This window comes from Chionomys nivalis, chromosome 2 (assembly GCF_950005125.1).
Source record: "Chionomys nivalis chromosome 2, mChiNiv1.1, whole genome shotgun sequence".
Lineage (NCBI taxonomy): Eukaryota > Metazoa > Chordata > Mammalia > Rodentia > Cricetidae > Chionomys > Chionomys nivalis.
Genome location: NC_080087.1, coordinates 108,695,453 through 108,722,720, shown reverse-complemented (window position 1 = coordinate 108,722,720; position 27,268 = coordinate 108,695,453). Strand labels below are relative to the sequence as shown.

General features: G+C 42.9%; 2 protein-coding genes, 1 non-coding gene and 1 pseudogene across 3 annotated transcripts in view; 3 read left to right on the top strand and 1 right to left on the bottom strand.

Annotated features, from left to right (window-relative positions):
- Positions 1-2,614: 2,614 nt before the first annotated feature.
- LOC130869277 (UDP-glucuronosyltransferase 1A7-like) lies at positions 2,615-3,550 on the top strand. The gene has a single exon (XM_057761279.1). The coding sequence runs from the start codon at positions 2,645-2,647 to the stop codon at positions 3,548-3,550; it is 906 nt and encodes a 301-aa protein (XP_057617262.1). The 5' UTR covers positions 2,615-2,644.
- A 6,959-nt stretch (positions 3,551-10,509) lies between these two features.
- Positions 10,510-27,268, top strand: part of LOC130865255 (UDP-glucuronosyltransferase 1-6) — a 101,143-nt gene continuing 84,384 nt past the window's right edge. Inside the window, exon 1 of the mRNA XM_057756231.1 lies at positions 10,510-11,408. Coding sequence (XP_057612214.1) covers positions 10,554-11,408 — 855 coding nt within the window. The 5' untranslated portion in view covers positions 10,510-10,553. The remainder of the gene's footprint in view (positions 11,409-27,268) is intronic.
- LOC130862624 (UDP-glucuronosyltransferase 1A8-like) lies at positions 14,985-26,332 on the top strand (annotated as a pseudogene).
- On the bottom strand, positions 21,979-22,051 carry Trnak-cuu (transfer RNA lysine (anticodon CUU)). The gene has a single exon. It is a non-coding gene; the product is annotated as a tRNA-Lys (tRNA).

The window sequence follows — 27,268 nt, the reverse complement described above, 5'->3', positions numbered from 1 at the left end:
AAAGTTGATGAGGAAGACTGACCAGGCAGTATCCATCTCATGGAGTGGGCCTTAATTCAAATCAGACATCGGTTGGTTACTCCCACAAAGTTTGTGTCCTCATTGTCCTAGCCTATTTTGTAGGCAAGACAGATTATTGGTGTGATTCTGCATAAATTGAGTTTTTATCTGATTCCTCTCCTGCCCCCCAATATATCAAGCCTGGCTCCTTCTCTAAAGTATGCAGAGGTGGGAAGTTAACTGTCAGGGTGGAGCTGTTGTATAACCTTTCAAGTTGAGAGGAACCACTTTTTTACTTCCCCAGCCAAGCAGTGCTAACTCCCCCAGTTCTGGAACCTGAGAAGGAGGGACGCCCTATACCTGGATTGAGTTATTGGCCTGCTCTTTTCTAGATTATTATAGCTGTTGCTTGGTTTCTTCTACAGGAGCAATAGAGGTGGTAGTCTCTTATTATGAAAGCCAGGGGGTAGTATATATTTAATTAATTATTTTTATTTAATCCTCATTGGTGTTTTGCCTGCATGTATATCTATATGAGGGTGTGAGAAGCCCTGGAATGGGAGTTACAGACAGGTGTGAGCTACCACATGGATGCTGAGAACTGAACCCTGGACCCCTGGAAGAGCAGCCAGTGCTTCTAACTATGAATCATCATTCTAGCCAGTATTCACAATTTTAATATTTTTCCAGAGTTCAACTTCTATTTTCCTTATTAAAGGACAAAACTTTGCTCATCTGAGGTCCAGAGAGGTGGACACCTACCTGCCCAGATCATGTTGCTGGGTCACTTTGCATGGAGAAATGAAGACAATTGGACTTCTCAGGCCAAGCATTACTTACCCCAACATTTTTCTAGAGTTGGCTGAGGTGGCATTTTTCCTCTTTGGGAGACCTTAGTGGGGTACACTCGGAAGTAGGACTGGAAGCAACAGTTTAAAGACTCGAAGTAGCTTTGAACCTCCTCTCCTGATAGAGAAGGCAAGTGGTTCGATGTCAGGGATTGCATTTGGTGTTGGCATATGTGACAGGCACACTGAGTTACCACTGAGACACACAGGCTGGTCTCTATGGTCTCTGCATTTTGTTTCTGTCCTATCCCCGGTGGAATAGACAAGCAATTCCTACTCTACCTCCTAAATTGAGCTGTCTGGAAAGGGTCTTGGAAGATTAGGGAAACTTCATGAGTGCCTCTTGTTTCTCATTTTCTTATTGACATCATAGGCCTGGGACAGTCACCCCTTCCGTGCTGTGTTGTTCTGTGTGAATGGTGGATGCAGTGAGTTAGAGGCACATTTGCACTGACTGATGTTATGCTTGTTATTTGGACTATGTTCAGATCTACAAGGCATGTAGAAATTTCAGGCCTGTTTCTACCCAGGGGAAGACATGAAATTATACCTTTACACCACAAACAAAAAATATCTTAAAAATAATGCATGACAGTATAGAAAATTTAGGAACATGAAGCTCTTACAATATCCGGTTAAATCTTCATGACCTCTCTAGGAGAGTCAGTGTAGAAAGGTCACCCTGTCTCGTGACTGCAGGGTGGGAAAGAACATTGCACCTACAGTGTATGTGGTGAGCATACACTGCGCATCACTGTTTTAGACCCAACTCAAATGGTTTATGTGACGACTCTTTTCAGAAACAATATGTGATTAGACGCTCTTTAACAAACACACTGGACCAGCTGTTATTATGTCCTGATTCCTTATTCAGTCCTAAGACCAAGCCCAACATCTACCCCTCCTGGAGCTGTGGGGATGTTGAGGTCCTAAATCATGATCAATTTGTTTCTAGGAAATCAGAGCCCTGGCCTTTGTGCCTGAGATAACTTAGTCTGAGCATCATATGGAGGCAACAGCTTTCAGAGCTTCAGCTCTTCATCTTTTGTCTTCTGTCCAGATGTCTGTCTGAAAGCCAGGTTCAGGAAGAAAGTCATCTTGTCTTAAGAAGAGCACTAGAAATAACAGAAACTGATCTAACACAGTCAATGTTTCCGTTTCGACAGGGACAATGGCTGTGTTGTGGGTTTACTGGAGTCCTATATCAGGGCAGAGTCCCAAGGCTCAGTGCCTGTCAGTCAGGACTCCTGCACTCTCAGATCCATGGAACCACACAGCAATACAGAGGTCATTTGATCCTGACCTGTCCTATGTACCATAATGTGCCCTTTGGGGAGAGACCAGGTTTTCACTGACCTCTGAGATTCCCTATCTACCTCTTCTTGGTAACTCTTACTGACCATCCCTCTTAGTTTCCCTTGTTATGAGGAACAAATGAGCATGTGATGGATTTAGAGGATCCTCATAGACAGCTTCTAAATTATTCTGAATTTAAAAATCCAAGCATATTGTTTAATAATTCTATCAAAACTGGGTTTACCAAAGAGGGCAATATTTCCATAGACAAAAATGTAAAATGTTTTTTTAAACCAGGAAAACACTAAAATAGTTACTTTAGCCAATGTAGTTCATTAATGATTGCTCTTTTGAGTAAATCATTAGCACTAATTTAACTTCCCTTGTAAACTTAGAAATCTGTGTGTCCAGTGAAGGAGATCTTGTGCCTCTACTCAACCAGCTCTATTAGAAGAGCAGAGAGTCTCAGCAGCTGGATTGCCTCAGGCTGAGCTTCTCCCATGGCTCCTGCAGGTCTCCCAGCCTCCCTTCCTCTGTGTGTGTGTCTGCTGCTGGCCTCTGGCTTTGCCCAGGCAGGCAGGCTGCTGGTGGTGCCCATGGATGGGAGCCACTGGTTCACCATGCGGTCGGTTGTGGAGAAGCTCCTCCACAGAGGGCATGAGGTGGTGGTAGTCGTGCCAGAGGTGAGTTGGCAACTGGGACAATCCCTGAATTTTACAATGAAGACGTATTCAACTTCTCACACTCTGGAGGATCTGGACCAGAAGTTCAAGTATTATTCTGACACTCAATGGAAAACTCCAGAACAAAGGATACTTTCCCTAGTGACAGGCTCAGTCAAAGGTTTTTCTAAATTATTGTTTTCCCACTGTAGGGATTTGTTTAACGACAAGAAGTTAGTGGAGTACTTGAAGCAGAGTTCTTTCGATGCTGTGTTTCTGGATCCTTTTGAGCTCTGTGGCTTAACTGTTGCCAAGTATTTGTCGGTCCCTTCAGTGATGTTTACAAGATATTTCTATTGCCACTATCTTGAAGAGGGCACCCAGTGTCCCAGTCCACTGTCTTATGTTCCTAGACTTTTCTCAAAACTTTCAGACACCATGACTTTCAAGGAGAGAGTGTCGAACTTTGTTTTTTACATGGAAGAGCGTGCATTTTGCTACTACTTGTTTAAAAGTGCTATAGACATTGCCTCTGAAGTTCTCCAGACGCCAGTGACTTTGGAAGACCTCTTCTCCCAGGTGTCTATTTGGTTGTTACGCACCGACTTTGTGTTAGATTTTCCCAAACCTGTGATGCCCAACATTTTCTTCATTGGTGGGCTCAACTGCCAACAAAGAAAGCCGCTTTCCAAGGTATGTTGTCTCTCTTTAGCACATGAAGAGGGGCCTGGTTTCAGGGAATGAAAAGAAAATTTTTACTGAGCTGTGATTTGATGTTTGCTTCACTGCATAAAGAATTTCTTCCTGGGTAGAGAATTGTTTTGTGCCATTTACTAATTAAGAAGAAATTCTTCATAGGTGCCCTATTGATTAGATGTTTATATCTGTGACATATTTGCATATACATTTCAAGATAAAGTCTAATTTTAAATATATATGTATAGTTCTATTTGTGTTTGGGGTCATGAAATTGGAAAGGGAAGAGGACAAAGAAACTTGTTTGAGGAGAAACAGTGGCAGAAATGATAGACATGCCACACAAAATCAGAAAGGAGAATGATCAACGGTAGGAAGAGGACATATGGAAGGGAAGGCTGGGTAGCGGGAGAGTGGAATTATCAGGAGTAACATACAGTTTGTCTGAAAATTGCCAAATGACACCAAACACTTTGTATGCTGACGCAGAAATAAAATTTAAGAAGGCAACAATAAATAATGAAGCTATATGTTAAGGCTTTCAGAGATGTTTAAAAAATACATTATCACATAAAGCAGCTCTCAAGTTTGTCAGCTGCACTCTATAGTTTTCACCATGCAGTTTTTCTGTATTCAAAAATTAGTGATATGATATGTAGGATGCAAGGTGGGTGAATTATTTTTTAAATAATAAAATATAATAAAATAGAAATAAAACCCAAAACATCAAAATTGAACAAGAGAAGTAAACAGAAGTATAAGATCATGAAAAAAAGTCACAAGAATCAGAGCGCTCTTGTTACCACGTTCAGGAGTCCCATGAAAGTACTGAACGGGAAGCTGTGGTGTCTGTCCAGAGGGCCTGGGTCAGGTCCATGCAGGCCCTGTGCAAATGCTTCAGCCTCGGCAGTTCATACGAGCTTTGCTGAGTCATTTAGCAGGCCTTGTTCTTTGGGGGTCCTCCATTCCTTCTTTCTCCCAGACTCCTTCTGCCTCTCTTCCATGAGGTTCCCTGAGCTCTGATTGGAGGGATTGGATGGAGACATCTCACTGAGAGCTGTGTGTTCCGAGGTCTCTCTATGTAATGTTGTGCTGTGGGTCTCTCTTTTCGCTCCCATCTGTTACATCTCTCATGATGGCTGACAAAGGCACTGGATCCATGAGACCAGCAGGATGTCATTATGAGTCATGGTTACTCCCACAAGGTTTGTGCCTCAATTGCCGTATCATATTTTGTAGGCAAGACAGATTATAAGTGAAAGGTTTGGTGGTTGGGTTGGTGTTTCCTTTTCTCTTTTGGTAGCCTGCAGAATATATTTCCATGTCATAGACAATAGAAAGGAGGGTGAAAGTTTGATGCAGGCACCAGCTCAAATGTTCATGTTCATCGAGTTAATGAGTTGTGGATGTTTTCTTCAGCAATTGGGTCTTGTTGTCTGTTTGTGGAGAGCAACCTATTTTTTGGTGACAGCCTGGGTTGTTTGGGAATTTCCATGGGACCCCTTGGAACGACCAACAACTGAATTGCATGCAAAGCATTCCCAAGTAGAAAGCTTAGTTTGGTGACAATATATGGACATTAGCAGTTCCCTGACCCTCACTATTGGGAGACCTCTTCAGGATTGCCTTCATATATTTATTACAGGAAGTTTCCAGTGTCTTGCACTAGGTTTCCATACTGCCACTCAAATGTTTTTCAATTCTAGCTGTCTCTCCTCTCATGGCCACCCACATTCCTCTGCCCTCTCCTTCCCCATGAAACCCCTGTGTCCCCTTCCATGCTCAGCCTCACTCATAAAATGTTTATTATTTCCCTCTCTCAACTTGTCCTGCCTACTCTCTTCCTCTATGCCTAACTTCTCTGGGTTTATAGACTGCAGCTTGGTTATCATTGCTATAATGGCAATATCCAATTGAAGTCAATACATATCATATTTCTCAACTGATCTGGGTTACCTCACCCAGGATGATTCTATACATGTGCCTACAAACATCATGATACGTATTTTTAGAGTGGTGAGTAATGCTCCATTATGTAAATGTATCACATTTTCCTTAACCGGTCTTCTGTTTAGTGATATCTAGGTTTTTTCTTAAACTCCTGTAAATAGAACAACAATGAACCTGGTGTATTGAGGAAATGTCCCTGTGGTAAGATAAGGTATCCTCTGGGTATATGCTCAACTGGTATATACTGCAATGAACATAGTTGAGCACATGCCCCTGTGGCACGATTGAGCATCCTTTGGAGACATACCGAAAAGTGGTATTACTGGGTCTTGAGGAAGGTTGTTACCTAATTTTCTGTGAAATCGCCACACTGACATCTAAACCAGCTTGCATTCCAACTAGCAGCATTGTTTGTCATAGCCAGAACCAGGAAACAACCTAAATGCCTCTCTACTGAAGAATGGATAAGGAAAATGTGACACATTTACACATTGGAATACTACACAGCAGAAAAAAATAATGGCATCTTGAATGTTGCAGGAAAATGGATGGAGCTAGAAAACATTATTTTGAGTGAGGTAACCTAGACACAGACAATTATCATATGTACTCACTCATAAGTGATTTTTAAACATAAAGCAAAGAAAGGCAGCCTACAAATCACAATCCCAGAGAACCTAGACAACAACGAGGTCTCTAAGAGAGACATACATGGATCTAATCTACATGGGTGTTGCAATAAGGGAGCGGGCTGCTTTTTGTTCCTCCCGGCTCCCACACAGCTAGCTTTACACCTTAAATAACCACACCAAATTGTATTCATTTAAACACTGCCTGGTCCATTAGTTCTAGCCTCTTATTGTCTAATTCTCACATCTTGATTAACCCATTTCTAATGATCTAAGTAGAACCACAAGGTGGAGACTTACTGGAAAAGATCCCAACATACTTCTGTCTCGGGTGGGAGGATCATGGCATCTGCCTGACTCTGCTTTCTTCCTCCCAGAATTCTGTTCTGTGTACCCCACCTAAGGGCTGGCCTTACAAAGGCCAAGGCAGTTTCTTTATTAACCAATGAATGTAACACATAGATAGATGACCCTCCTACACAATTTCCCCTTTTTTTGTTTAACCAAAAAAGAAAGGCTTTCATTTTAACCTAGTAAAATTACATATAACAAAACAGTTATCAAGCAAGAATTACAGTTACAATATTTATATCTATTTTCTTTTATCATACCAATGGAAAACTATAATTATTTATTCTTCAACTCCATCAAAGACTTTAGAAGGATATAATATTATTTATGTAAATTGGAAGTAAGCAACTTCCAAAACTCTAGAAATGACAGAGACATCTCGCTGCCTGGACAGTCACCCAAAGTTTTTCTGTACCATTGGGACATCCATCTTTGGCCTACAGGCCCATAGTATCCAGCAGACATTTCCATGAAGCACGAAATTCCAAAGACAGTTCAGTCACTTTCTTTTGTGTCTTGCAGAATATCTTGCAGACTCTTTCATGAAGCAGGAACCCCAAAAGACCATCTCACCTTTAGGCAAGTTCAGCAGTCCTCTTTCTGCGGGTTCTTTGTGTCCAGTTTATGCATCAGTCCAGGCAAGAGTAGTTTCTTGCCCAAATGGCTATCAAACTCCATAAGGAGCCTCTTCGATGCCCATCTTCCTCTTGAAGTAGCTGTGCTGCCAGGAGCAGATGTGTCTCATTGTCATGAAAAGCCCTAAGTTATTAAAACATTTAAATGCCATATTCTGTAGTCTTATAAGGATATGAAGAATATCTATCTAACTGAAACATATCTCTATATATCTAGAAAATCTAACTAACATGAATATAAGCTTGATTATTATTGATGATTATCCATTAACAACCTATATTTCCTAATTATACATTACATTTTTAAATGAACTACACAATCACGGTACCTTAATCAGTATCAGAAATACATATACGTATAACAAAATTGACCTTAAAATCCATACCAATGTAAATTATTCATATCTATATCATATCCCCCTTTAAATGTATACAAATATTTATAAACAATATCTGGAAATATGGACGTAGTTATTTTTCTCCAAACTTTTTCCTGCTGTATAGGGGTGCTGTTTATCAGGTCTTTTATGGTATAACCTGTGTGCTAGTTTTTTTTCAGTCAGCAGTTGAATGAAGTAATTTTTAGGGTGTTAATAGCAACCTTTCAGGAGGGAGTGTTCTATCATACCACATTGGGATAGAAGCAATCCACAGGGTCTCATCCTCTGTGAAAACAAAAGAAGAACTTTTCCAAAGCATCATAACCTTAGATCCAAATTTTGAAGTCAAGATACCTTTAGAACATATATGCTGGATCAGCTTAGCCGCCCATACAATGAAATGTCTCTCTGTACTTAGCTCCTTCAGAGTCAAAAATTTTAAAGAAAATACAATAATACACAGAATCCAGGCTCTCTGAGAATTTTCCATTTTTACAAGGCTTCTTTATTTCTTTTAATTTATAACTATCTGTACTCTGTCTCTTTAAAGACTTTACCCTTTTTTAAGACATTAACTTTATTCTCTATATTCTTTTTATTCTCTCTCCCAAGCCTACATATACTTATCCAACATTGTGACCCACTTAGAGGTCTTTTATATCTGAATCTGTCCTATTGTGAATCTGTAATTTTTTACTGTCCAGGAGCACTTTTGATTTGCGCCTTTAATTGCTAAGCACTTAAGAATCTAAGCTGTGATATTCCTAGGTCAAAAACAGGTACTGCGGGCTTGCCCTGCCCAATCTAACATGGCGGAGCCACTTGTGACTGAATCAGTTGTGCCTCTGAGCTGCAGAGCGACTGGCTGTTCCGGATGTTGGCTCCACCTCTCTCCAATTTCAAAATGGAGGACCTACCATTTTCTACTAGCTCTGGGGCTGCCTGGTAGGAGCCGCACTCAGCACTTTAACTCTGAGACTGAGCGTGCAGCACAGAAACTCTTTTCAACCAAGTTACAGCCAAACCTGACAGGCAGAGTACTGCATAGCCTGGAAACATCTCTCTGTATGGTGGCAGAAATCTGCCATGCTCTCCCACCTGCCTAAGCCTGATCTTGCCATCTGCCCAGGTGAAGTCAGGGAGCACTGAGCCATTGACAGGGTCTCAGAGTACTTTCTTTCTGATCCTGAGTGGGAACACAAACTTCCAGTTCCATAAAAGCCATTGAAATGCTTTAAAGCCAGAGTTTGCACTGGCGGCATAGCCCCAGGAAGCTGCGTTTTTAAATGACGTGGCTTTTCTTCTGCCACTATTGCTGAAACAGGAAATATTTCTACGGCACGTCCTAGCAAACAGCAAAAAGTTCTGTTAAACGCTCTCTACATTTTTTTTAAAGTCCTCTCAGGTTTTTAAGTGGATTTAGTCCATCACGTTGGAGCACCAATTGTAGACCATGTTGGGTGCCATCTGTAGCGGTGAGACAAGCAGGCCTGCTTTTCATCCAGCTTTGCTTCTGCATGGCTAGCTTTATACCCGAAATAACAACACACAAATTGTATTCATTTAAACACGACCTGGACCATTAGCTCTAGACTCTAACTGGCTAACTCTCACATCTTGATTAACCCATTTCTAATAATGTGTGTATCACCATGAGGTGGTGGCTTACTGGGAAAGATCCTAACCTACCTCTGTCTCGGGTCTGAGGATCATGGCATCTGGCTGACTCTGCTTTCTTCCTCCCAGAATTCTGTTCTGTCTACTCCACCCACCTAAGGGCTAGCCTATCAAAGGCCAAGGCAGTTTCTTTATTAACCAATGAAAGTAACACGTAGACAGATGACCCTCCTACATCACATGGGAAGAAAAAGACAAGATCTCCTGAGTAAATTGGGAGCATGGGGACCATGGGAGAGGGTTGAAGTAAAGGAGAGAGGAAGTGAGGGGAACAGAGAAAAATGCATAGCTCTATAAAATAAATTTTAAAAAGTTAAAAAAAAACCGCACTGGATATGCTGTCATTATGTCCTGACTCATTTTTCTGCCCCAGGACCAAACCCAATATCAACACCTCCTCTTCTGTGGGAACCACTCCTCCCTAGAGACAGAGAAATTTGGAGGTAGGAGGGCTTGTCCCTTAAAGTGACAGGGTACTCAGGTGATAGACCTGGCCAACAGATCATAACAACTTGCCATGTAGAGCTGCCTTATGCATGTCAACAGGGAACACCACAATTTCCTTATGGGCAAGCTGTCTCAATCCCAGATGTATAGGGAGAGAACTTGAAACCAATTCCTATGAGAAAAACCCACATGAGGTGTGGGCAAAGGCAGCATTGTCTGTAACCACAAGGGGGAAGCAAACCCCCAGATACAGCAGTGACAAGGGAGACAAATGCATGGGTCTGTGGAGAAGGCCCTGGGTAACTGACTAGAAGGCTCCTAGCCTCTCTATAGAATATAAGCTGTCTACAGCATCGGATGCATCCAGGAGGACATTGTAACAGGAATGGTGGTCACCTTCCTTTTAGTCCCTGGATTGGTCTGCACAGATGCTGGTCACCCTTATGTCCGCAATTCAGAGACCACAGTGTTGGGAAGTGGAACAAAATTCTCCTGCACATGTGCCAAGAGAGCAGCATTGCTCAATCTGCAGAACTGTTTCAAACCACTGTCTATGAGCAAGGCCAGGCTAAGAATCCTCCCCCTAGACTTTGACCTAGTGGCAGGCAACAAATCCCTTCGGAACACAGTCTGCTTTTGCTTTGATAACTACTCTAGAAATGCAATATTGCTTGAAACTTACTTCCTTTGGTGAAAACTTTTGGACTCCTTAGGGTCAGGATATTTCTTCGTAACTGTTTCTAAACTCATATATCCTGACTCTGTGCAAGGAAAATCTTATCTGGAATACAAAAAAGTGTGCCTCATAATATTTGATCACTGAATAGTGTTCTCCAAGTAAATCATTGCCAGGGATTGTTGTTTCTTAATAGTGCAAGTACATGCCCTCCTGAGGGAGCAGATTTAACTCAGTCACACTTCCTCCTTTGTCAGAAGAGCTCAGATTCTCTGTGGCTGGATTGCCTCAGGCTGAGCTTCTCCCATGGCTCCTGCAGGTTTCCCAGCCTCCCTTCCTCTGTGTGTGTGTCTGCTGCTGGCCTCTGGCTTTGCCCAGGCAGGCAGGCTGCTGGTGGTGCCCATGGACGGGAGCCACTGGTTCACCATGCGGTCTGTTGTGGAGAAGCTCATCCACAGAGGGCATGAGGTGGTGGCAGCCGTGCCAGAGGTGAGTTGGCAACTGGGAAAATCCCTGAATATTACAGTGAAGACATACTCAATTTCTCACACCCTAGAGGATTTAAACCAGAAATTCAAGTATTTTTCTGACACTCAATGGAAAACTCCAGAACAGAGTATGCTTTCTGCAATGTTCGGCTCAGCCAACGGTTTTTTTGAATTAATATTTTCAAACTGTAGGAGTTTGTTTAATGACAAGAAGTTAGTGGAGTACTTGAAGCAGAGTTCTTTTGATGCTGTGTTTCTGGATCCTTTCGATGTGTGCGGCTTGACTGTTGCCAAGTACTTGTCGCTACCGTCCGTGGTCTTTGCAAGAGATATATTTTGCCACTATCTTGAAGAGGGCGCTCAGTGCCCCAGACCCCTCTCTTATGTTCCCAGACTTCTCTCGAAATTCTCAGACACCATGACTTTTATGGAGAGAGTATGGAACCACATCACCTATATGGAGGAGCGTGCATTTTGCCCCTATTTTTTCAAAACTGCTACAGATATTGCCTCTGAAGTTCTCCAGACCCCAGTGACTATGGAAGACCTCTTCAGTCAAGTGTCCATTTGGCTGTTACGCACTGACTTTGTGTTGGATTTTCCTGCACCTGTAATGCCCAACATAGTCTACATTGGTGGGATCAACTGCCACCAGGGAAAGCCACTTTCCAAGGTATGCTATCTCTCCTTCAGCACATGAAGAGAGTCTTTGGTTTGGCCAAGAAAAGATAAATTCTTTACTGAGCTGTGATTTATCATTTACCTCACTGCATATGGAATTTCTTCCTGGGTTAGAGAATTATTTTGTGCCAAGTCACTAATTAGGAAACAAATCTATATTGGTTCCCTATTGATATGGCTGTGTAAACCTTTGAGGATATCGCATATACATTCAAAGTTACAAACTAAGTTTAACTCTGTATGTGTGCCGTTCTCTGTGTGCATAGCAAGGTCATGAAATTAGAAAGGAAAGGGACAAAGAAAATTTTCCTTAGGAGAAACAAAACCAGTAAGTAATGATAGACATACCACATGAAGACACAAACGGGGATGTCCAGGGGTAGGAAGAGGACATGCAGAAGGCTTGATAGGGTAACTGGATAGCAGAATAAACAGAAAAGAAAACATTTGAAAAATGCCAGAATACCACTGAATACTCTGTATGACAACTTGAAAAAATTTTTAAAGAGACAAAAAAACTTCAATGTACATTTTTTATTGCTTTTGGAGATGTTTAAGAAACGCATCAAGCATTGAAACTGTGATCATTTTCTGTAGGCTGCACTCTATAGGAGCGCACACGCAGCTTTTCCGCATTTCAAGAATCACTGATATGATATACAAGACACAAAGTTGGTGCATTTTCTCAAACAAAATAAAATGTAATGAGAGAAGAACACCACCATATAAAATTGGAAAATACAAACAAACAGAAAAGTAAGAGTGCCAAGGGAAGGGACAAGAATCAGAGACTCACTTGTTAGCACTTTTAGGAGTCCCACAGAGGTACTACATGGGAGCCAGGTGGTGGTGGTACATGCCTTTAATCCCTGCACTTGGGAGGCAGAGGTAGGTGGATCTCTGTGGGTTCAAGGCCAGTCAGGCCTACCAGAATTAGTTTTAGGACATCAAGGACTGTTACACAGAGAAACTCTACTTGAAAAACCAAAATAAATAAATGAATGAATAAATAAATAAATAAATAAACAAATAAACAAACAAACAAATGACTAGACGAGAAGGTATGGTGTCTGTTCAGAGGACCTGGGGCAAGTTCATGCAGGTTCTGTGCAGATTGCTTCTGCCTCGGCAGTTCATACGAGCTTTACTGAGTGATTTAGCAGGCCTTGTTCTCTGGGGGTCCTCCATTCTTCTTTCTCCCCGACTCCTTCTGCCTCTCTTCCATGAGGTTCCCTGAGCTCTGACTGGAGGGATTGGATGGATACATCTCACTGAGAGCTATGTGTTCCGAGGTCTCTCTATGTAGTGTCTTGCTGTGGGTCTCTGTTTTTGCTCCCAGCTGTTACATGAGGGATCATCTCTGATGATGGCTAAGATACTGATCCACGTGTACAGCACAATGTCGTTATGAGTCATTTCATTGTTACTCTCCCACCCAACTAACAACAGGAATACTTGGTTTTACCCTAGCTCTCTGGACTTCTGGACACTTAAGCAGTATGAGGTATGGGTTCCATCTCATGGAAATGAATGAAAAATGAATTTTATGCTCTGGTAATGCTGAAGCATGCATGGGCAGCCCACATATTGAGGTTCTGTTGAACTTGTCTGTGTGCACAATCTAAGTTGATGAGGAAGACTGACCAGGCAGTATCCATCTCATGGAGTGGGCCTTAATTCAAAACAGACATCGGTTGGTTACTCCCACAAGGTTGTGTCTCCATTTTCCTACTGTATTTTGTAGGCAAGACAGATTATAGGTGTGATTCTGCCTAAACTGAGTATTTATCTGATCCCCCTCCAAATATATCAAGACTGGCTTCTTCTTTAAAGTATGCAGAGTTGGAAATTTAACTGTCAGGGTAGAGCTGTTGATAACTTTTCAAGAACAGAGGAACTTTTTTTTTCTTCCCCAGCCAAGTAGTTCTAACTCCCCCAGTTCTGGAACCTGAGAAGGAGGGAGGCCTTATACTGAAAGACCCCCCGAAGGATGTCTTTCTTTTGGGGAGACCCCCTACCCAAGGACCAGTCGAGACCACTCGTGTGGATGCAAACAGCAAGAGTATTTTTATTCTGTCATGACAGGGTCCTTCAGGTTTGGGATATGAAGGACATCAATAGCTGTTACAGCCCATCTTTTAAAGCAAAAAGCCACAGAGACAAGGGGGCGGAACCTGTAGGTTGTTTTCCAACTTATTGGATTGGCTTATTCAAAAAGGCTATTACCAATAATTAGCTGGAGAGTGATTGCCAGATCAGATGAGGTAAAGGGAAACTTCTGAAGGTCACTTTGCCCCTTCCCAGGGACTAAGTCAAAACATCAGTAACTGAGTCAACACCTAAGGGTTATCATGCCCCTATTCAGGGAGATGGAAAGTTTTCAACATCTTAGTACGTGCTTACATAGCTGTTATGTCCTTGGTTTTAAGGGGAGGTGGGGAAGTACTGAGAGTCATCAGAAATGACTTTAGATTTTTCTTAAAGTTTTACATTTTCTTAGGGTTGAGGGGGCTTCCAAATGCATTTAGAGTCTTTCATTCCCTCCTCTTGTTTTGTCAAATCCCAATCTTGGGATTTACTCTCTCTTGAGAGCCTGATATTGGTGTGTCAGTACTAAAACTTGGGTAATAGTATAAGAGTTTCAGAGAGTTTGTTTGGTATTTTTTTAAGAGTCCTTTGTTTAGCTCTCGGTGTGCTGAAGCTTTTATCCGGAGGGTCCTGAGTCGTCCTGTAGAGGTGCTGGCTTTGTATGAGATGCATGGATCCAGGCTGTAATGTTGTCTACTTTGAGAGCGGTGGGTGTCATAAGGAGCATGGTGTAGGGTCCCTTCCAGGAAGGTTTAAGGCTCTGGGACTGATGTCTCCAGACATATATGGAATCACCAACGGATGATAGGCTGATAGGCAGCAGCCAGAGGCTTCCACACCTGGGCTTGGATGATCAGGAGGGCCTTTAGGTGGGCAGATAACAGTCTGGGAAGAACAGCATCAGGATTATAACAGTCTGGGAAGAACAGCATCAGGATTATAACAGTCTGGGAAGAACAGCATCAGGATTATAACAGTCTGGGAAGAACAGCATCAGGATTATAACAGTCTGGGAAGAACAGCATCAGGATTATAACAGTCTGGGAAGAACAGCATCAGGATTATAACAGTCTGGGAAGAACAGCATCAGGATTATATACCTCATCCACCTTGGTGAGCAGTGGCAGTTCTCACATAGGATCTCATAAGAAGTGAGTTTAAATCGCCCCAAGGTGTTTTGAACCCAAAACAGGACAGAGGGAGGGAGGTCTATCCAATCATTTTGTCGGTCTCTAGGGCCAATTTTGTTAATTTGTAAAATTTTTTTTTTAGAATTTTATTTATTCTATTTATCTGACCTGAGCTTTGGGGTTGGTAAGCACAATTTAATCTTTAATTGGCCACACACTGACTTACCTGGGCAACAAAGGCAGGTCTATTATAAGACACAATTATCTTGGGCATCCCAAACCTCAGGATGATTTTTTTTTATGATCTTTTTAGCCATTACATTGGGTGTCTCAATCCTGGTCAATGTATGATGGCTATCTTTTTTGGCAAACGTGTGGCCTCCTGGAGGCTCAAAATTTCCGCAGATGTCAACAGTCCTCTTTGTCTGTATATTGTTCTGCGTATAGGGGTGGTGGCAAAAGCATACCTGCTGTCAGTATAGACGTTTTCTCTGCCATCTGTAGAGCTTGTATCAAAGCCACAAGTTTAGCTTTCTGGTAGGGCCGACGTCCCTGAAGGGAGGCTACTGGCCCAGATCATTTGTTTCCTGTCCACCAATGTTGCCCCCACCTTCTGCTTACCTTTAGTCTTGTGTACCTGCTCGGCTTGGACCCCCAGCCTTGTGTCCCAAGGAAGCTTGCCCATCATTTTTAGCTCTTCCTGGCACAGCTCAGCCTGCCATTCTGCCAGCTGCCTGTCCTTTCTGCAGATGCTGGCAGGATCCGTAGTCCATCTACGTGAGCAGGGCACAGGAGCAGCAGCCCAGTGTAGGAGGGCACCTGTGGCAGCATTGTGAGCGCTCTATCACAGTCTGACATGTGTGAGGGGAGCCAGACTGTAGGGTGAGCAGCCAGGGCTCATGCAGGCTTTAGAGAAAGCGCAGCACCAAGGCAGTTGCTAGGAGGCAAGGATTTCTCTGGTGGTGATGGCAGGGGGAGGTGGTCATCCTGGTGAGGAGGGCATGGCAGAGGCGTAGGCAGACAAACAGCCTGCGTCTCCTGCAGAACTGAGAACTGCAGGGAAAGTAAAGTCCCTCATTTGGTCAACAAACGGCTTTGATCATTTAGGGGTGACCAGGGAGGAACGAGTCATTTATTTGTCCTTTTTCCAAATTTATAGTTCGTAAGGTGTCCAGTTTGTTTAATGATTGTTTTAACACAGAGTACTCAGTCCCTGTGTCCCTTAGAAAATCTATAGAGGTATCTAATGTCCTTTTTCTTGCCATAAGCACATTGGCCTTTGTCCAAGGAGTGCCTCTGTCCGTCTTTATTTGTCTTTGATCTTTTGTTGCCCAGGCTCCTTATCTGTCTGAGTCCTTTTTGTTTATGATCCCTCTGGTTTTTTTTTTTTTTTTTTTGTCTCCCGCCTTTTTTTTTGTTTTGTTTTTTTGTGTCTCTCTCTTTTTTTTGCTTTCCGCCTCTTTCTTTTTTTGCTTTTTGTCTCTCTCTCTTTTTTTATTTTTTCTGTCTCTCATTTAACACTTTCTCTGTCTCTCATTTAACACTTTCTCTGTCTCTCAAAATTTTGCAAGGTATAATCTTGCAGCCTATCTACTTGCTGTAACTTTCTCCTTATATCTGATGCTGACTGTCCTATGAAGGCCATGGCTATCGCTGCCTGCTGACCTTTAGAGGTTGGGTAAAATGCCTGTAAACCTCCATTAAACATTTAAGAAACACAGATTTTAACTGGCCCCTGGAGAACCACTTTTTACCTTGGCCGAATCAGTGGGGTGCCTTGTCCCTGAAATTTGCCATGAGCCCGGCATTTTGACTGTCAGTTTCTCCCTTTTAGAATTAATTAGACATAGAAGAATGAAAATAGATTCATATTTATCTCTATGCACAAAACTGAAATCCAAACAAATCAAAGACCTTAACATAAATCCAACAATATTGAACCTCATAGAAGAAAAAAGTTTAAAATACATTTTTAAACACAGCCTCAGTGGCATAAACATTGAGAGAAACAATCAATAAACAGGATCTCCAGAACCGAGAAGCTTTTTGTATAGCAAAGGATATAATCAACAGAACATAAAAACATATAAGGAACTTAGGAACTTATTCCTCATAAGAACAAATAATCTAGTGAAATTATGTTAACATCCTTAATCATTGAGGAAATGTAAATCAAACAACTCTGAGATTTTATCTTATCCCTGTAAAAATAACCAAGATTAAAAATATTGTTTGACAATTTATGCTTAAGAGAATGTGAAATAAAAATCCTTCGTTTTTGGTAAAAATACACACTGATGAACATTAGTATGATGAATTTTTAGAATTAGGTAACATATTACCTTAAAACTTAGCAATATCCCTTTTGGGCCTACTTTACATAACAGAATTATTTTATCATAGACAGAATCTGAAAACAACCCAAAATGTACCTCTTTTATATCAATAATAAATGAGAATCTTCGCCATGTTTTTAAATAGCCATAAACATTATAAAGAGTTAAAAGGGCCATTTTAACTCAACCTCATCACTCAGTAACACCCTCTTTGTCATTGTAGTGGAGTGAGAGGATTCAGCAGATCTTTGCCATGTGGGGCAACTCGGGGCCCCCACCTCATCACAAGCATTGCGAGCAGTCAGGTATCAAATTTAGATCTAAACATGGGCTGGCTTAGAAGCTCAGCTGGGCTGTTCACATGGCCCTGGCCCGGGGTCACAGGGCTTTTACAGCAATAGTTCTTGAAGACAGTGTATTTCTGTATCCATCTAAACAGAGTTGGGAATTTAATTTTTTATGGGCACACTGCATAGTAAGAAATATAGAAACCAACAATCTGTAGGTTTTTATAAGCACATTCTTTTAAAAGTGACTCAGTTTAATTTTTTCCCAATTTTTAAACCAGAAGCTTTACCCTGGACACAGCACGTGATGACTAGAACAGGGCATCCCTAGAAGAGAGATGCTATCAGGGCTGCGAGGCCCTTCTGATATTGGCTTGTGGTACTACCTGTTGCTCCTGAATCCACATCCATACTTACTTGCAATCTCTCTATCTGCTGTCATACCCAGTCCTGGCTGCCAAAATGAAGAGGTCCAGGTTCTTTACGGGACATGTGCTTTCTAATAGGGTATCTGAGCCCAGAGAAACAGCCTACTGCTGCTTTCCAGGCTTACTGGGTCCTGTGGGGGAGGAATTAGCACCAGCTTGGACCCTGCTGGCATGTGTGCCTCCTGCTTGGGAAAAGAGACGGGGGAAGGGTCAGACTGCTGTTACACTGAAAGCAAAAATTCAGACGGAGACCGTGAGGTCGTTCCCCAGAAAAACCACGTACCCCTTGGACACGGGCGGAGCCCCAAAAAGTCCTACTCTGGTCGTGGGATCAAACAGATGAGACCCGAAAAATCGGGCTCTAGACACCCGTGGAACGTCTTCCAGGGCTGCGGGGGAGAAGTCCGAGCTCGTCAGCTCCTTCTGAGACCCGCCAGATACAGACCGACTCAGCTGAATCGCACAGAATACAGATTCGCAAGCGCAACAATTCAAACAGACAAGAACACAAACACACAAAACACACAAAGACGGCTGGCCAGCTTACCTCCCGAAGGTGGGTCAGTGGTCCCTGAGTGGGGGTCTCGTTTCCCGGCCCATGCACCAAGATGAAAGACCCCCCGAAGGATGTCTTTCTTTTGGGGAGACCCCCTACCCAAGGACCAGTCGAGACCACTCGTGTGGATGCAAACAGCAAGAGGATTTTTTATTCTGTCATGACAGGGTCCTTCAGGTTCGGGATATGAAGGACATCCACAGCTGTTACAGCCCATCTTTTAAAGCAAAAAGCCACAGAGACAAGGGGGCGGAACCTGTAGGTTGTTTTCCAACTTATTGGATTGGCTTATTCAAAAAGGCTATTACCAATAATTAGCTGGAGAGTGATTGCCAGATCAGATGAGGTAAAGGGAAACTTCTGAAGGTCACTTTGCCCCTTCCCAGGGACTAAGTCAAAACATCAGTAACTGAGTCAACACCTAAGGGTTATCATGCCCCTATTCAGGGAGATGGAAAGTTTTCAACATCTTAGTACGTCCTTACATAGCTGTTATGTCCTTGGTTTTAAGGGGAGGTGGGGAAGTACTGAGAGTCATCAGAAATGACTTTAGATTTTTCTTAAAGTTTTACATTTTCTTAGGGTTGAGGGGGCTTACAAATGCATTTAGAGTCTTTCAGTAAGTAACTAGATTGAGTTACTGACCAGCTCTTTTCTAGATTATCATAGCTGTTGCTTGGTTTCTCTGACAGGAGCAATAGAGGTGGTAGTCTTTTAACATGACAGCCAGGAGGTAGTATATTTTTCATTAATTATTTTTATTTTATCCCCATTGGTGTTTTGCCTGCATGTATATCTATATGAGGGTGTGAGAATTCCTGGAATGGGAGTTACAGACAAGTGTGAGCTACCACATGGATGCTGAGAATTAAACCCCGGGCCTCTGAAAGAGCAGCCATTGCTTCCAGCTATGAATCATCATTCTAGCCCACATCCTACTGTTTTAATATTTTTCCAGAGTTCAACTTCTATTTTCCTTATTAAAGGACAAAACTTTGCTCATCTGATGTCCACACATACCTGCCCAGTCCAGGTTGCTGGGTCACCTTGCATGGAGAAATGAAGACATTTGGACTTCTCAAGCCATGCATTACTAGCCCCAACATTTTTCTAGAATTGGCTGAAGTGGTGTTTTTCTTCTTTGGGAGAGCTTAGTGGGGTGCTCTCAGAAGTAGGACTGCAAGGAACAGTCTAAGGACTCCAGGTAGCTTTGAACCTCCTCTCCTGATAGAGAAGCCAAGTGAATCAACATTAGAAATAACCTATGGAGTTGGCATATGTGGCAGGCACACTGAGGTACCACTGAGACACACAGGCTGGTCTCTATGGTCTCTGCCCTTTTGTTTCTGTCCTATTCCATGTGGAACAGACAAGCAATTCCCACTCTGCTTCCTAAAGTCAGCTTTCTGGAAAGGGTCTTGGAAGAGTAGGGAACCTTCATGAGTTCCTCTGGTTTCTTATTTTCTTATTGACATCATAGGCCTGGGACAGTCACCCCTTCCATGCTGTGCTGTGTGAATGGTGGATGCAGCGAGGGAGAGTCACATTTGCAGTGAATCGCATTATACTTGTTACTTGGACTATGTTAGGATCTACAAACCATGCAGAAATGTCAGGCCTGTTTCTACCCAAGGGAAGACATGAAATTATACTTTTACAGCAAAAACAAAAATATCTTAAAAAACGGTTTTTAAACATAAAGCAAAGAAAAGCAGCCTACAAATCACAATCCCAGAGAACCTAGACAACAACAAGGACTCTAAGAGAGACATACATGGATCAAATCTACATGGGAAGTAGAAAAAGACAAGATCTCCTAAGTAAAATGGGAGCATGGGGACCATGGGAGATGGAGAAGGAAAGGGGAGAGGAAGGGAGGGGAATAGAGAAAAATGCATAGATCAATAAAACCAATCAAGAAAAGTTTTAAAAACACACTGGATGTGTTGTTATTATGTCCTGACTCAGTTTTATGGCTCAGGACCAAGACCAACATCAGCCCCTCCTGGAGCTGTGGGGAAAGGTGGAAGTCCTAAGGTCTGGTTTCTTTGTTCCTAGGAAAGCTGAGCCCCTGGCCATTGTGCCTGAGGTAACTTAGTCTGAGCATCAACATTGGAGGCAACAGCTTTCAGAGTGTCAGCTCTTCATCTTCTGTCTTCCATCCAGACATCTGTCTGAAAGCCAGGCTCAGAAAGAAAATCATCCTGTCTTAGGAAGGGCACTAGAAATAACAGAAACTGATCTAACACAGCCAATGTTTCTGTTTTGACAGGGACAATGACTGTGTTGTTGGTTTACTGGAGTCCTACAGCAGGACAGAGTCCCAAGGCTCAGTGCCTGTCAGTCAGGACTCCTGCACTCTCAGATCCATGGAACCACACAGCAATACAGAGTTGATTTGATCCTGACCTGTCCTATGTACCATAATGTGCCCTTTAGGGAAGGTTTTCTCTGACCTCTAGGGTTCCCTATCTAACTGTTCTTTTTTTTTTTTTTTTTTTTTTTTTGATTTTTGAGACAAGGTTTCTCCGTAGCTTTTTGGTTCCTGTCCTGGTACTAGCTCTTGTAGACCAGGCTGGTCTCGAACTCACAGAGATCCGCCTGCCTCTGCCTCCCGAGTGCTGGGATTAAAGGCGTGCGCCACCACCACCAGGCCCTATCTAACTGTTCTTGGTGACTCTCACTGTCCATCCCTCTTAGTTTCCCTTGTTATGAGGAACAAACGAGCATATGATAGATTTAGAGGATTTTATTGACAGCTTCTTAATTTTTCTGAATGTAAAAATCCAAGCACATTGTGTCATAATTCTTTCAAGACTGGTTTTGCATTAGAAGGCATGATCTTCCCAAGACAAATATCGTAAATATTTTTTTAAGCTGAAAAGCACAAAGTAGTTACTTTACCCAATGTAGTTCATTAATGATTGCTCTTTTGAGTAAATCATTAGCACTAAATCTAACTTCCCTTGTAAACCTATAAATCTGTGTGTCCAGTGAAGGAGATCTTCTGCCTCCACTCAACCAGCTCTATTAGAAGAGCAGAGAGTCTCAGCAGCTGGATTGCCTCAGGCTGAGCTTCTCTCATGGCTCCTGCAGGTCTCCCAGCCTCCCTTCCTCTGTGTGTGTGTCTGCTGCTGGCCTCTGGCTTTGCCCAGGCAGGCAGGCTGCTGGGTGGTGCCCATGGACGGGAGCCACTGGTGAGATAGTCCTTCAAAGTTCCTGCTTCATGAAAGAGTCTGCCAAACATTCTGTAAAACACACAAGAAAGTGACTGATAAACTGTCAATATAGGTGAAATTTCCTGCTTCATATAAAAGTCTGTCAGATAGTATAGGCCTGTAGGCTGAAGATGGGTGCCCAAATGGTATGGGAAGTCCTTTTGTCTATGTATTTCTTTTATTGGTTAATGAATAAAGAAACTGCTTTGGCCTGTTGATAGGGAAGAACTTAGGTAGGCAGGGAAAACTAAATGGCATGCTGGAAGAAAGGAGGCAGAGTTAGGAAGAAGCCATAGAGCTGCATGAGACAGATGTTGGGATTTTTACCCAGTAAGCCACAGCCATGTGGTAATACACAGATTAATAAAAATGGGATTAATTAATATAAGAGTTAGCCAGTAAGAAGGTAGAGCTAATGGGCCAAGAAGTGTTTTAATAAATACAATTTCTGTGTGGTTATTTTGGGGCTAATCTAGTTGGGTGGCCAGGACAAACAAGCAGCCTGCTGCTACAGATTGGTGTCCAACGTGGGGCTCGAACCCACAACCCTGAGATTAAGAGTCTCATGCTCTACCAACTGAGCTAGCCAGGCAGTGGTGGTACATTTCTTTAATCCCAGCACTTAGGAAGCAGAGGTAGGCGGTTCTCTGTGAGTTCAAGGCCAGCCTGGTCTATGAGAGCTAGTTCCAGGACAGGCTCCAAAGCTACAAAGAAACCCTGTCCCGAACCCACGATCTAATCATTTTTTCATTGACCCAGTGAGGTGAAGAGGTGAGCCCTGAGGGGCTCTTACTTCTGGTGCCAAGCACCTGTCCTTGTGTAGGCAGGCATGACTTGTTCTGAGGACAGTGCCAGGTGGGGAGTTTGACTGGGGCGGTACATCTTTCAAATGGTAATGCAGGTGTCCTAAGGTGAGCTCAGGGTGGACAGAAACCTTCTGTGGAGCAGAAGGGCAAAAGCTCACTTGATCTTGATTTTCAGTACAAATACAAACTGTGAAAGTGGGCCAAAGCCGATTTGGCTGTTACTCAGATAAAAAGTGTTTATGTGCTGCATGCTCATTCTCGGGTTTGGAGTGCTGAGCAAGGTTCCTGCCTGGTGGCCCCAGAGTTGGCACTGGTGGTGCTTCCACCATTTTAAAAATGGGGAGAGGTGGAACCAGCATCCAGAGCCACTGCAACCAAGCTGGTTACCATTTTAGAGCTCTTCAAGACTTTCCAGGCAGTGAGATGTCTCCGCCAATTCTAGAGTTTTAAAAGTTGCTTACAATGCACTTCCTGTTTACTTAGGTAATACTATATCCTTCTGGAGTCTTTGATGGAATTAAAGAATAGATACAGTTTTCTTTAGTTATGATAAAAGATAAATGTATATAAATATTGTAACTATAATTCTTTCTTGATACCTGTTTTATTATATGTAATTTTATTATGTAAAAATTAAAATCTTTTTTATTTAGACAGAAAAGGGGAGGTGATGTGGGGTTCCCCTCTGTATGCTGTGAATACCATTGGTTAATTTAAAAAAGCCACTTTGGGCCTATTGCAGTGCAGAGGTGAGTCAAGGAGACAGCATGTAGCCACCTGAGGAGAAAGACGCCCACGCACCTGTACCAGTAAACCATGATCCTCAACGTAAAATACAAATTAATAGAAATGGATTATTTTAAGATGTAAGAACTAGCTGTAAGAATGCTTAAGCTATTGACCAAACAGTATTGCAATTAAAACAGTTTCTGCGGTCTGGGTAGCTAGGAAAGTGTAGGCCTCTGTCTACACTTCCTATTGTCTGTTTGTCACCTTCTGGTTCTTGTCTACTGTCATTAAATTTTGTTTCTTATATTCTGATAGTTTGTTGAACATTTTTATGACTTTTATTATAAATTCTTTATCAGTCATTTTATGGATCTCTAGTTCTCTGGTGCCCCCATTGCAGTTTTCTGAGTTTCTCTCAACATGTCACAGGTCCTTGGTTCTTTATAATGTTAATAGCCTTGTCCTGAAAAAAAAAAAAAAAACCTTCTGATGTGAACTTGTCTTGACACGTGTCCTTTGGTAGCAACAGGTCTTTGCTATGCGTTCTAGCCCGTAACTCTGGAAGGACCAGTGTACTCCCTGAGCAAGAAGGACTTTTATGAGCTTTCTAGTTGACTAAGATGCATGCTGCCTCCATGCTGATGTTGGGTGGGACGGTTGGCAGGCTTTGCTGCTGGATGAGATGCTGGCTGGGAGGGGGGCGCTACCGTGCGGAACTGCTGCCCGGGCATTGTGACAGCTCTGTTTAATCTGTTCTGAAGATCTACTCCCTGGCCGGTTGAGTCCATTCTTTGCGATCTTGGGCAGGGCTGAAGGCTCAGTTCAAGAGTTTAGCAGAGTTGCTACTCAATAATGTGAGGTCAGAGGCTACCTTCTTATAAATATATAATGGGGGAAAAATTGTCTCTGCCAAGTGGGAGATGTGGCATAGACTTTTGCCTGAGTTGAATGCCTTTGAGTTCCTGAGGTCTATCTACTATGTTCCCGTGAAGTATGCAGAGGTGTGAGTCTCTCTGCCCGTGCAGGGCCAACTGGTAGTTCTTTTTGACTGAAGAGAGCTCCTGATTGACTTCCACTAGAAGGTGCCACAACCTTCAAGGTGCATCTTCTCATCCCAAAGAACCCTTTGAAGAAAACCTCTTGCTAGTGTTGCCAACAGCTTTGTTCTTGGATGGCTTGAGATCTGATCAAGTTGACAGCCAGGAAGAACCATCACAGCCATCCCCCACACTCTTCTAAACTAGACCATGAGCCATCCCCTTGTCTATGTAGGGAAGTTAGACTACACTCTGAGAAGGGGTAGAAACACAGAAGTATAATAAGTGACGCTGACTCGAATGTCTTCCTATGCCTAGGAGGGTGACTAGGCTGGTTTTGTAGATGGGCTAGGATTTAGCAGTTCAATAACTGGCTGGGAGAAGGTGCCGTGGTGACCTGTGTACAGGTCACTAAGACTTTGACTTCCTTTCTTTCATTTCACTCCATGTGGCATGACCATGTCCTTTCTCCTAGTGACCCCCCTGTCCCCAGTGATGTCACTGAGGCAACCCTCCTAGGAACTCTGGGAACACTAAGGACTTTGTATTACGAGTGCTAGCTCACTTCTCTGCCAGTACGTCCTTGCTCAGGGTAAATGATCTCTTTATCAGCATTGTCCTGATTTGGGAGCAGGGATTGAGTGACAGGACCTGAGTAAGACAATTGTCCTTTTCTTTCTTGTTTGAATTTTGTTGGGTCCCTAGAGGACAGGCCTTCGCACCCCCACTTGATCTGTTTTGCACTCTTGTGGTTGGTTGTTCTGAAAACAAGAGTAAAAACAAGAACAAAACAATCTGTTGTTTTCAGCAATTTTTTTTTTTTTTTTGACAGGGTTTTTCTGTGGTTTTGGAGCCTGTCCTGGAACTAGCTCTGTAGACCAGGCTGGTCTCGAATTCACAGAGATCCGCCTGCCTCTGCCTCCCAAGTGCTGGGGTTAAAGGTATGCGCCACCACCGCCTGGCTTTCAGCAATGTTTCTAGAGAAGTTTACCCCTACAGTGATGAGCTTCTTGTTTTTGCTGGCTCGGCCTCCCCTGCTGAGGACTATATATACCCTGTGAGAAAGTGAAATAAAGGCTTCTCTGCAGAACCTGAAGTTGTGCTGTGTGTTAATCCCGACGTCTCTCTCGCTCAGAACTACAGTTGCTGTGGCGTGGCAAATTTCATTAAGTTCTGTGAACCACTCATGCTTCTTGGGCTTGTCTTCAATTGTTAAGGTTGATTTTTCTAAAGGAGGGCAGGGCCTAGCAGTAACCATACAGATATCACCCTAGCCGTTTCGCTGTGTTTTGATATAGGGGCTATTATGTAGCTTCAGCTGTCCTGGGACTCACTATGTCCACCGGGCTAGACTTGAAATCACAGAGAACCTCTTGCCTTGCCCCCTAACCCAGTACAATGACTAAAGGTGTGGCACCCTAGCTATTTTTAATCTTCAAAGATGTTCAGCTGAGTGTTCCCCAGTCACCAAGAATTGAGCCACTACTTCAAGTTTTTGCTTACAATCAATGGAAAACTGAAGAAGTAGGAATTTTTCTCTGCTAAAGAATCCAGGCACAGGGGCTGGAGAGATGGCTCAGTGGTTAAGAGCACTGTCTGCTCTTCCAGAGGTCCTGAGTTCAATTCCCAGCAACCACATGGTGGCTCCAAACCATCTGTAATGAGACCTGGTGCCCTCCTCTGGCGTGTGGGTATACATGAAGGCAGAAAGTTGTATACACAATAAATAAATAAATCTTAAAAAAAAAGAATCCAGGCACATATTTCTTTGAATTACTGTTTTCACATTGTAGGAGTTTGTTTAATGACAAGAAGTTAGTGGAGTACTTGAAGCAAAGTTCTTTTGATGCTGTTTTTCTGGATCCTTTCGATGTGTGCGGCTTGACTGTTGCCAAGTACTTGTCGCTCCCGTCCATGGTCTTCAGCAGGGGAATAGTTTGTTATTATCTTGATGATGGTGCCCAGTACCCCAGTCCTCCTTCTTATGTTCCCAGAGGTCTCTTGAAACTCACAGGCAACATGACTTTCGTGTAGAGAGTGCAGAACCAACTCTACTACATGGGGGAACATACATTTTGTCCCTATTTTTTCAAAGCTGCTACGGAAATTGCCTCTGAAGTTCTCCAGACCCCAGTGACCATGAATGCCCTTTTCAACCCAGAGTCTATTTGGTTGTTCCACAGAGACTTTGTATTGGATTTCCCGAGACCTATGATGCCCAACATGGTCTTGGTTGGTGGGATCAACTGCCACCAGGGAAAGCCACTCTCTAAGGCATGTTGTCTCTCCTTCAGCACATGAAGAGAGACCTGGCTTTGGATGATAAAGTTATCCCTTACTGAGCTGTGAGCTGTCAGTCACACCTGTTGTTTTTGGTTTTCTTTTAGTTCTACAGTTTTCATCTCAGTTCTACAATTGTCATTTTGGTTTGTTCAGCACAGTCTTTGACGGGTCACATGAATTGTGCAGTAGTGCGGCTTGTAATCCTTGCTTGCTGATAGGTGTGTGGCCCACGGACATTCTCAGCATCACCAGGCTGCCTTTAATATTATTTTTGGAAATAGAGGGAGAAGCGCACTAAGAAATGAAGCCTCCTTTTATTCATTCTCATCCTCTACCTTGTTCTTGAAAATGCTGCCAGGAAATTCGTGTCCTCAGCTTTTCAGGGTTGCTACATAAATAGCATAAACACTAAGAACTATTTTCTTAAAATAAGACCCAGTGCCAGCCAAGACGCATGGGTTCACTGTCCTTTTTCACCTTCCAGCCAGTAATTAGCATCACAACACTAGATGTATCCCATTCTCTCAGAAGTTCTCTCTGCAGTTTCTATTTGAGACTCCCAGACATGTGTAAAATGTGTTTTGACGAAATCCACCCACACTCTATACTCTCCAACTTATTCCCTACCTTCAGATAACACGTGTGTTGTTTTAAATTTCCTTCTAACACACAAATACTGATGGATATTTAATTCCAAATAGGGCCAATCATCCTCCTAAGTCCTTTCTGGTTTTTTTGTTTGTTTGTTTTATACAGGGTTTCTCTGTGTAGCCTGGGAACTCACTCTGTAAACCAAGATGCCCTTGCCTGCCCCTGCCACCCGAATGCTGGGACTAAAGGCTTGTACCACCATAGCCTGGTTCCTTAGTCCTTTCTTAAGCACAGAGCATTTTCTAACCCTGCTATTATCTCAGCAGCACAGAGACCCAGGAGCAGAGTGGCTGGGTCTAGCTG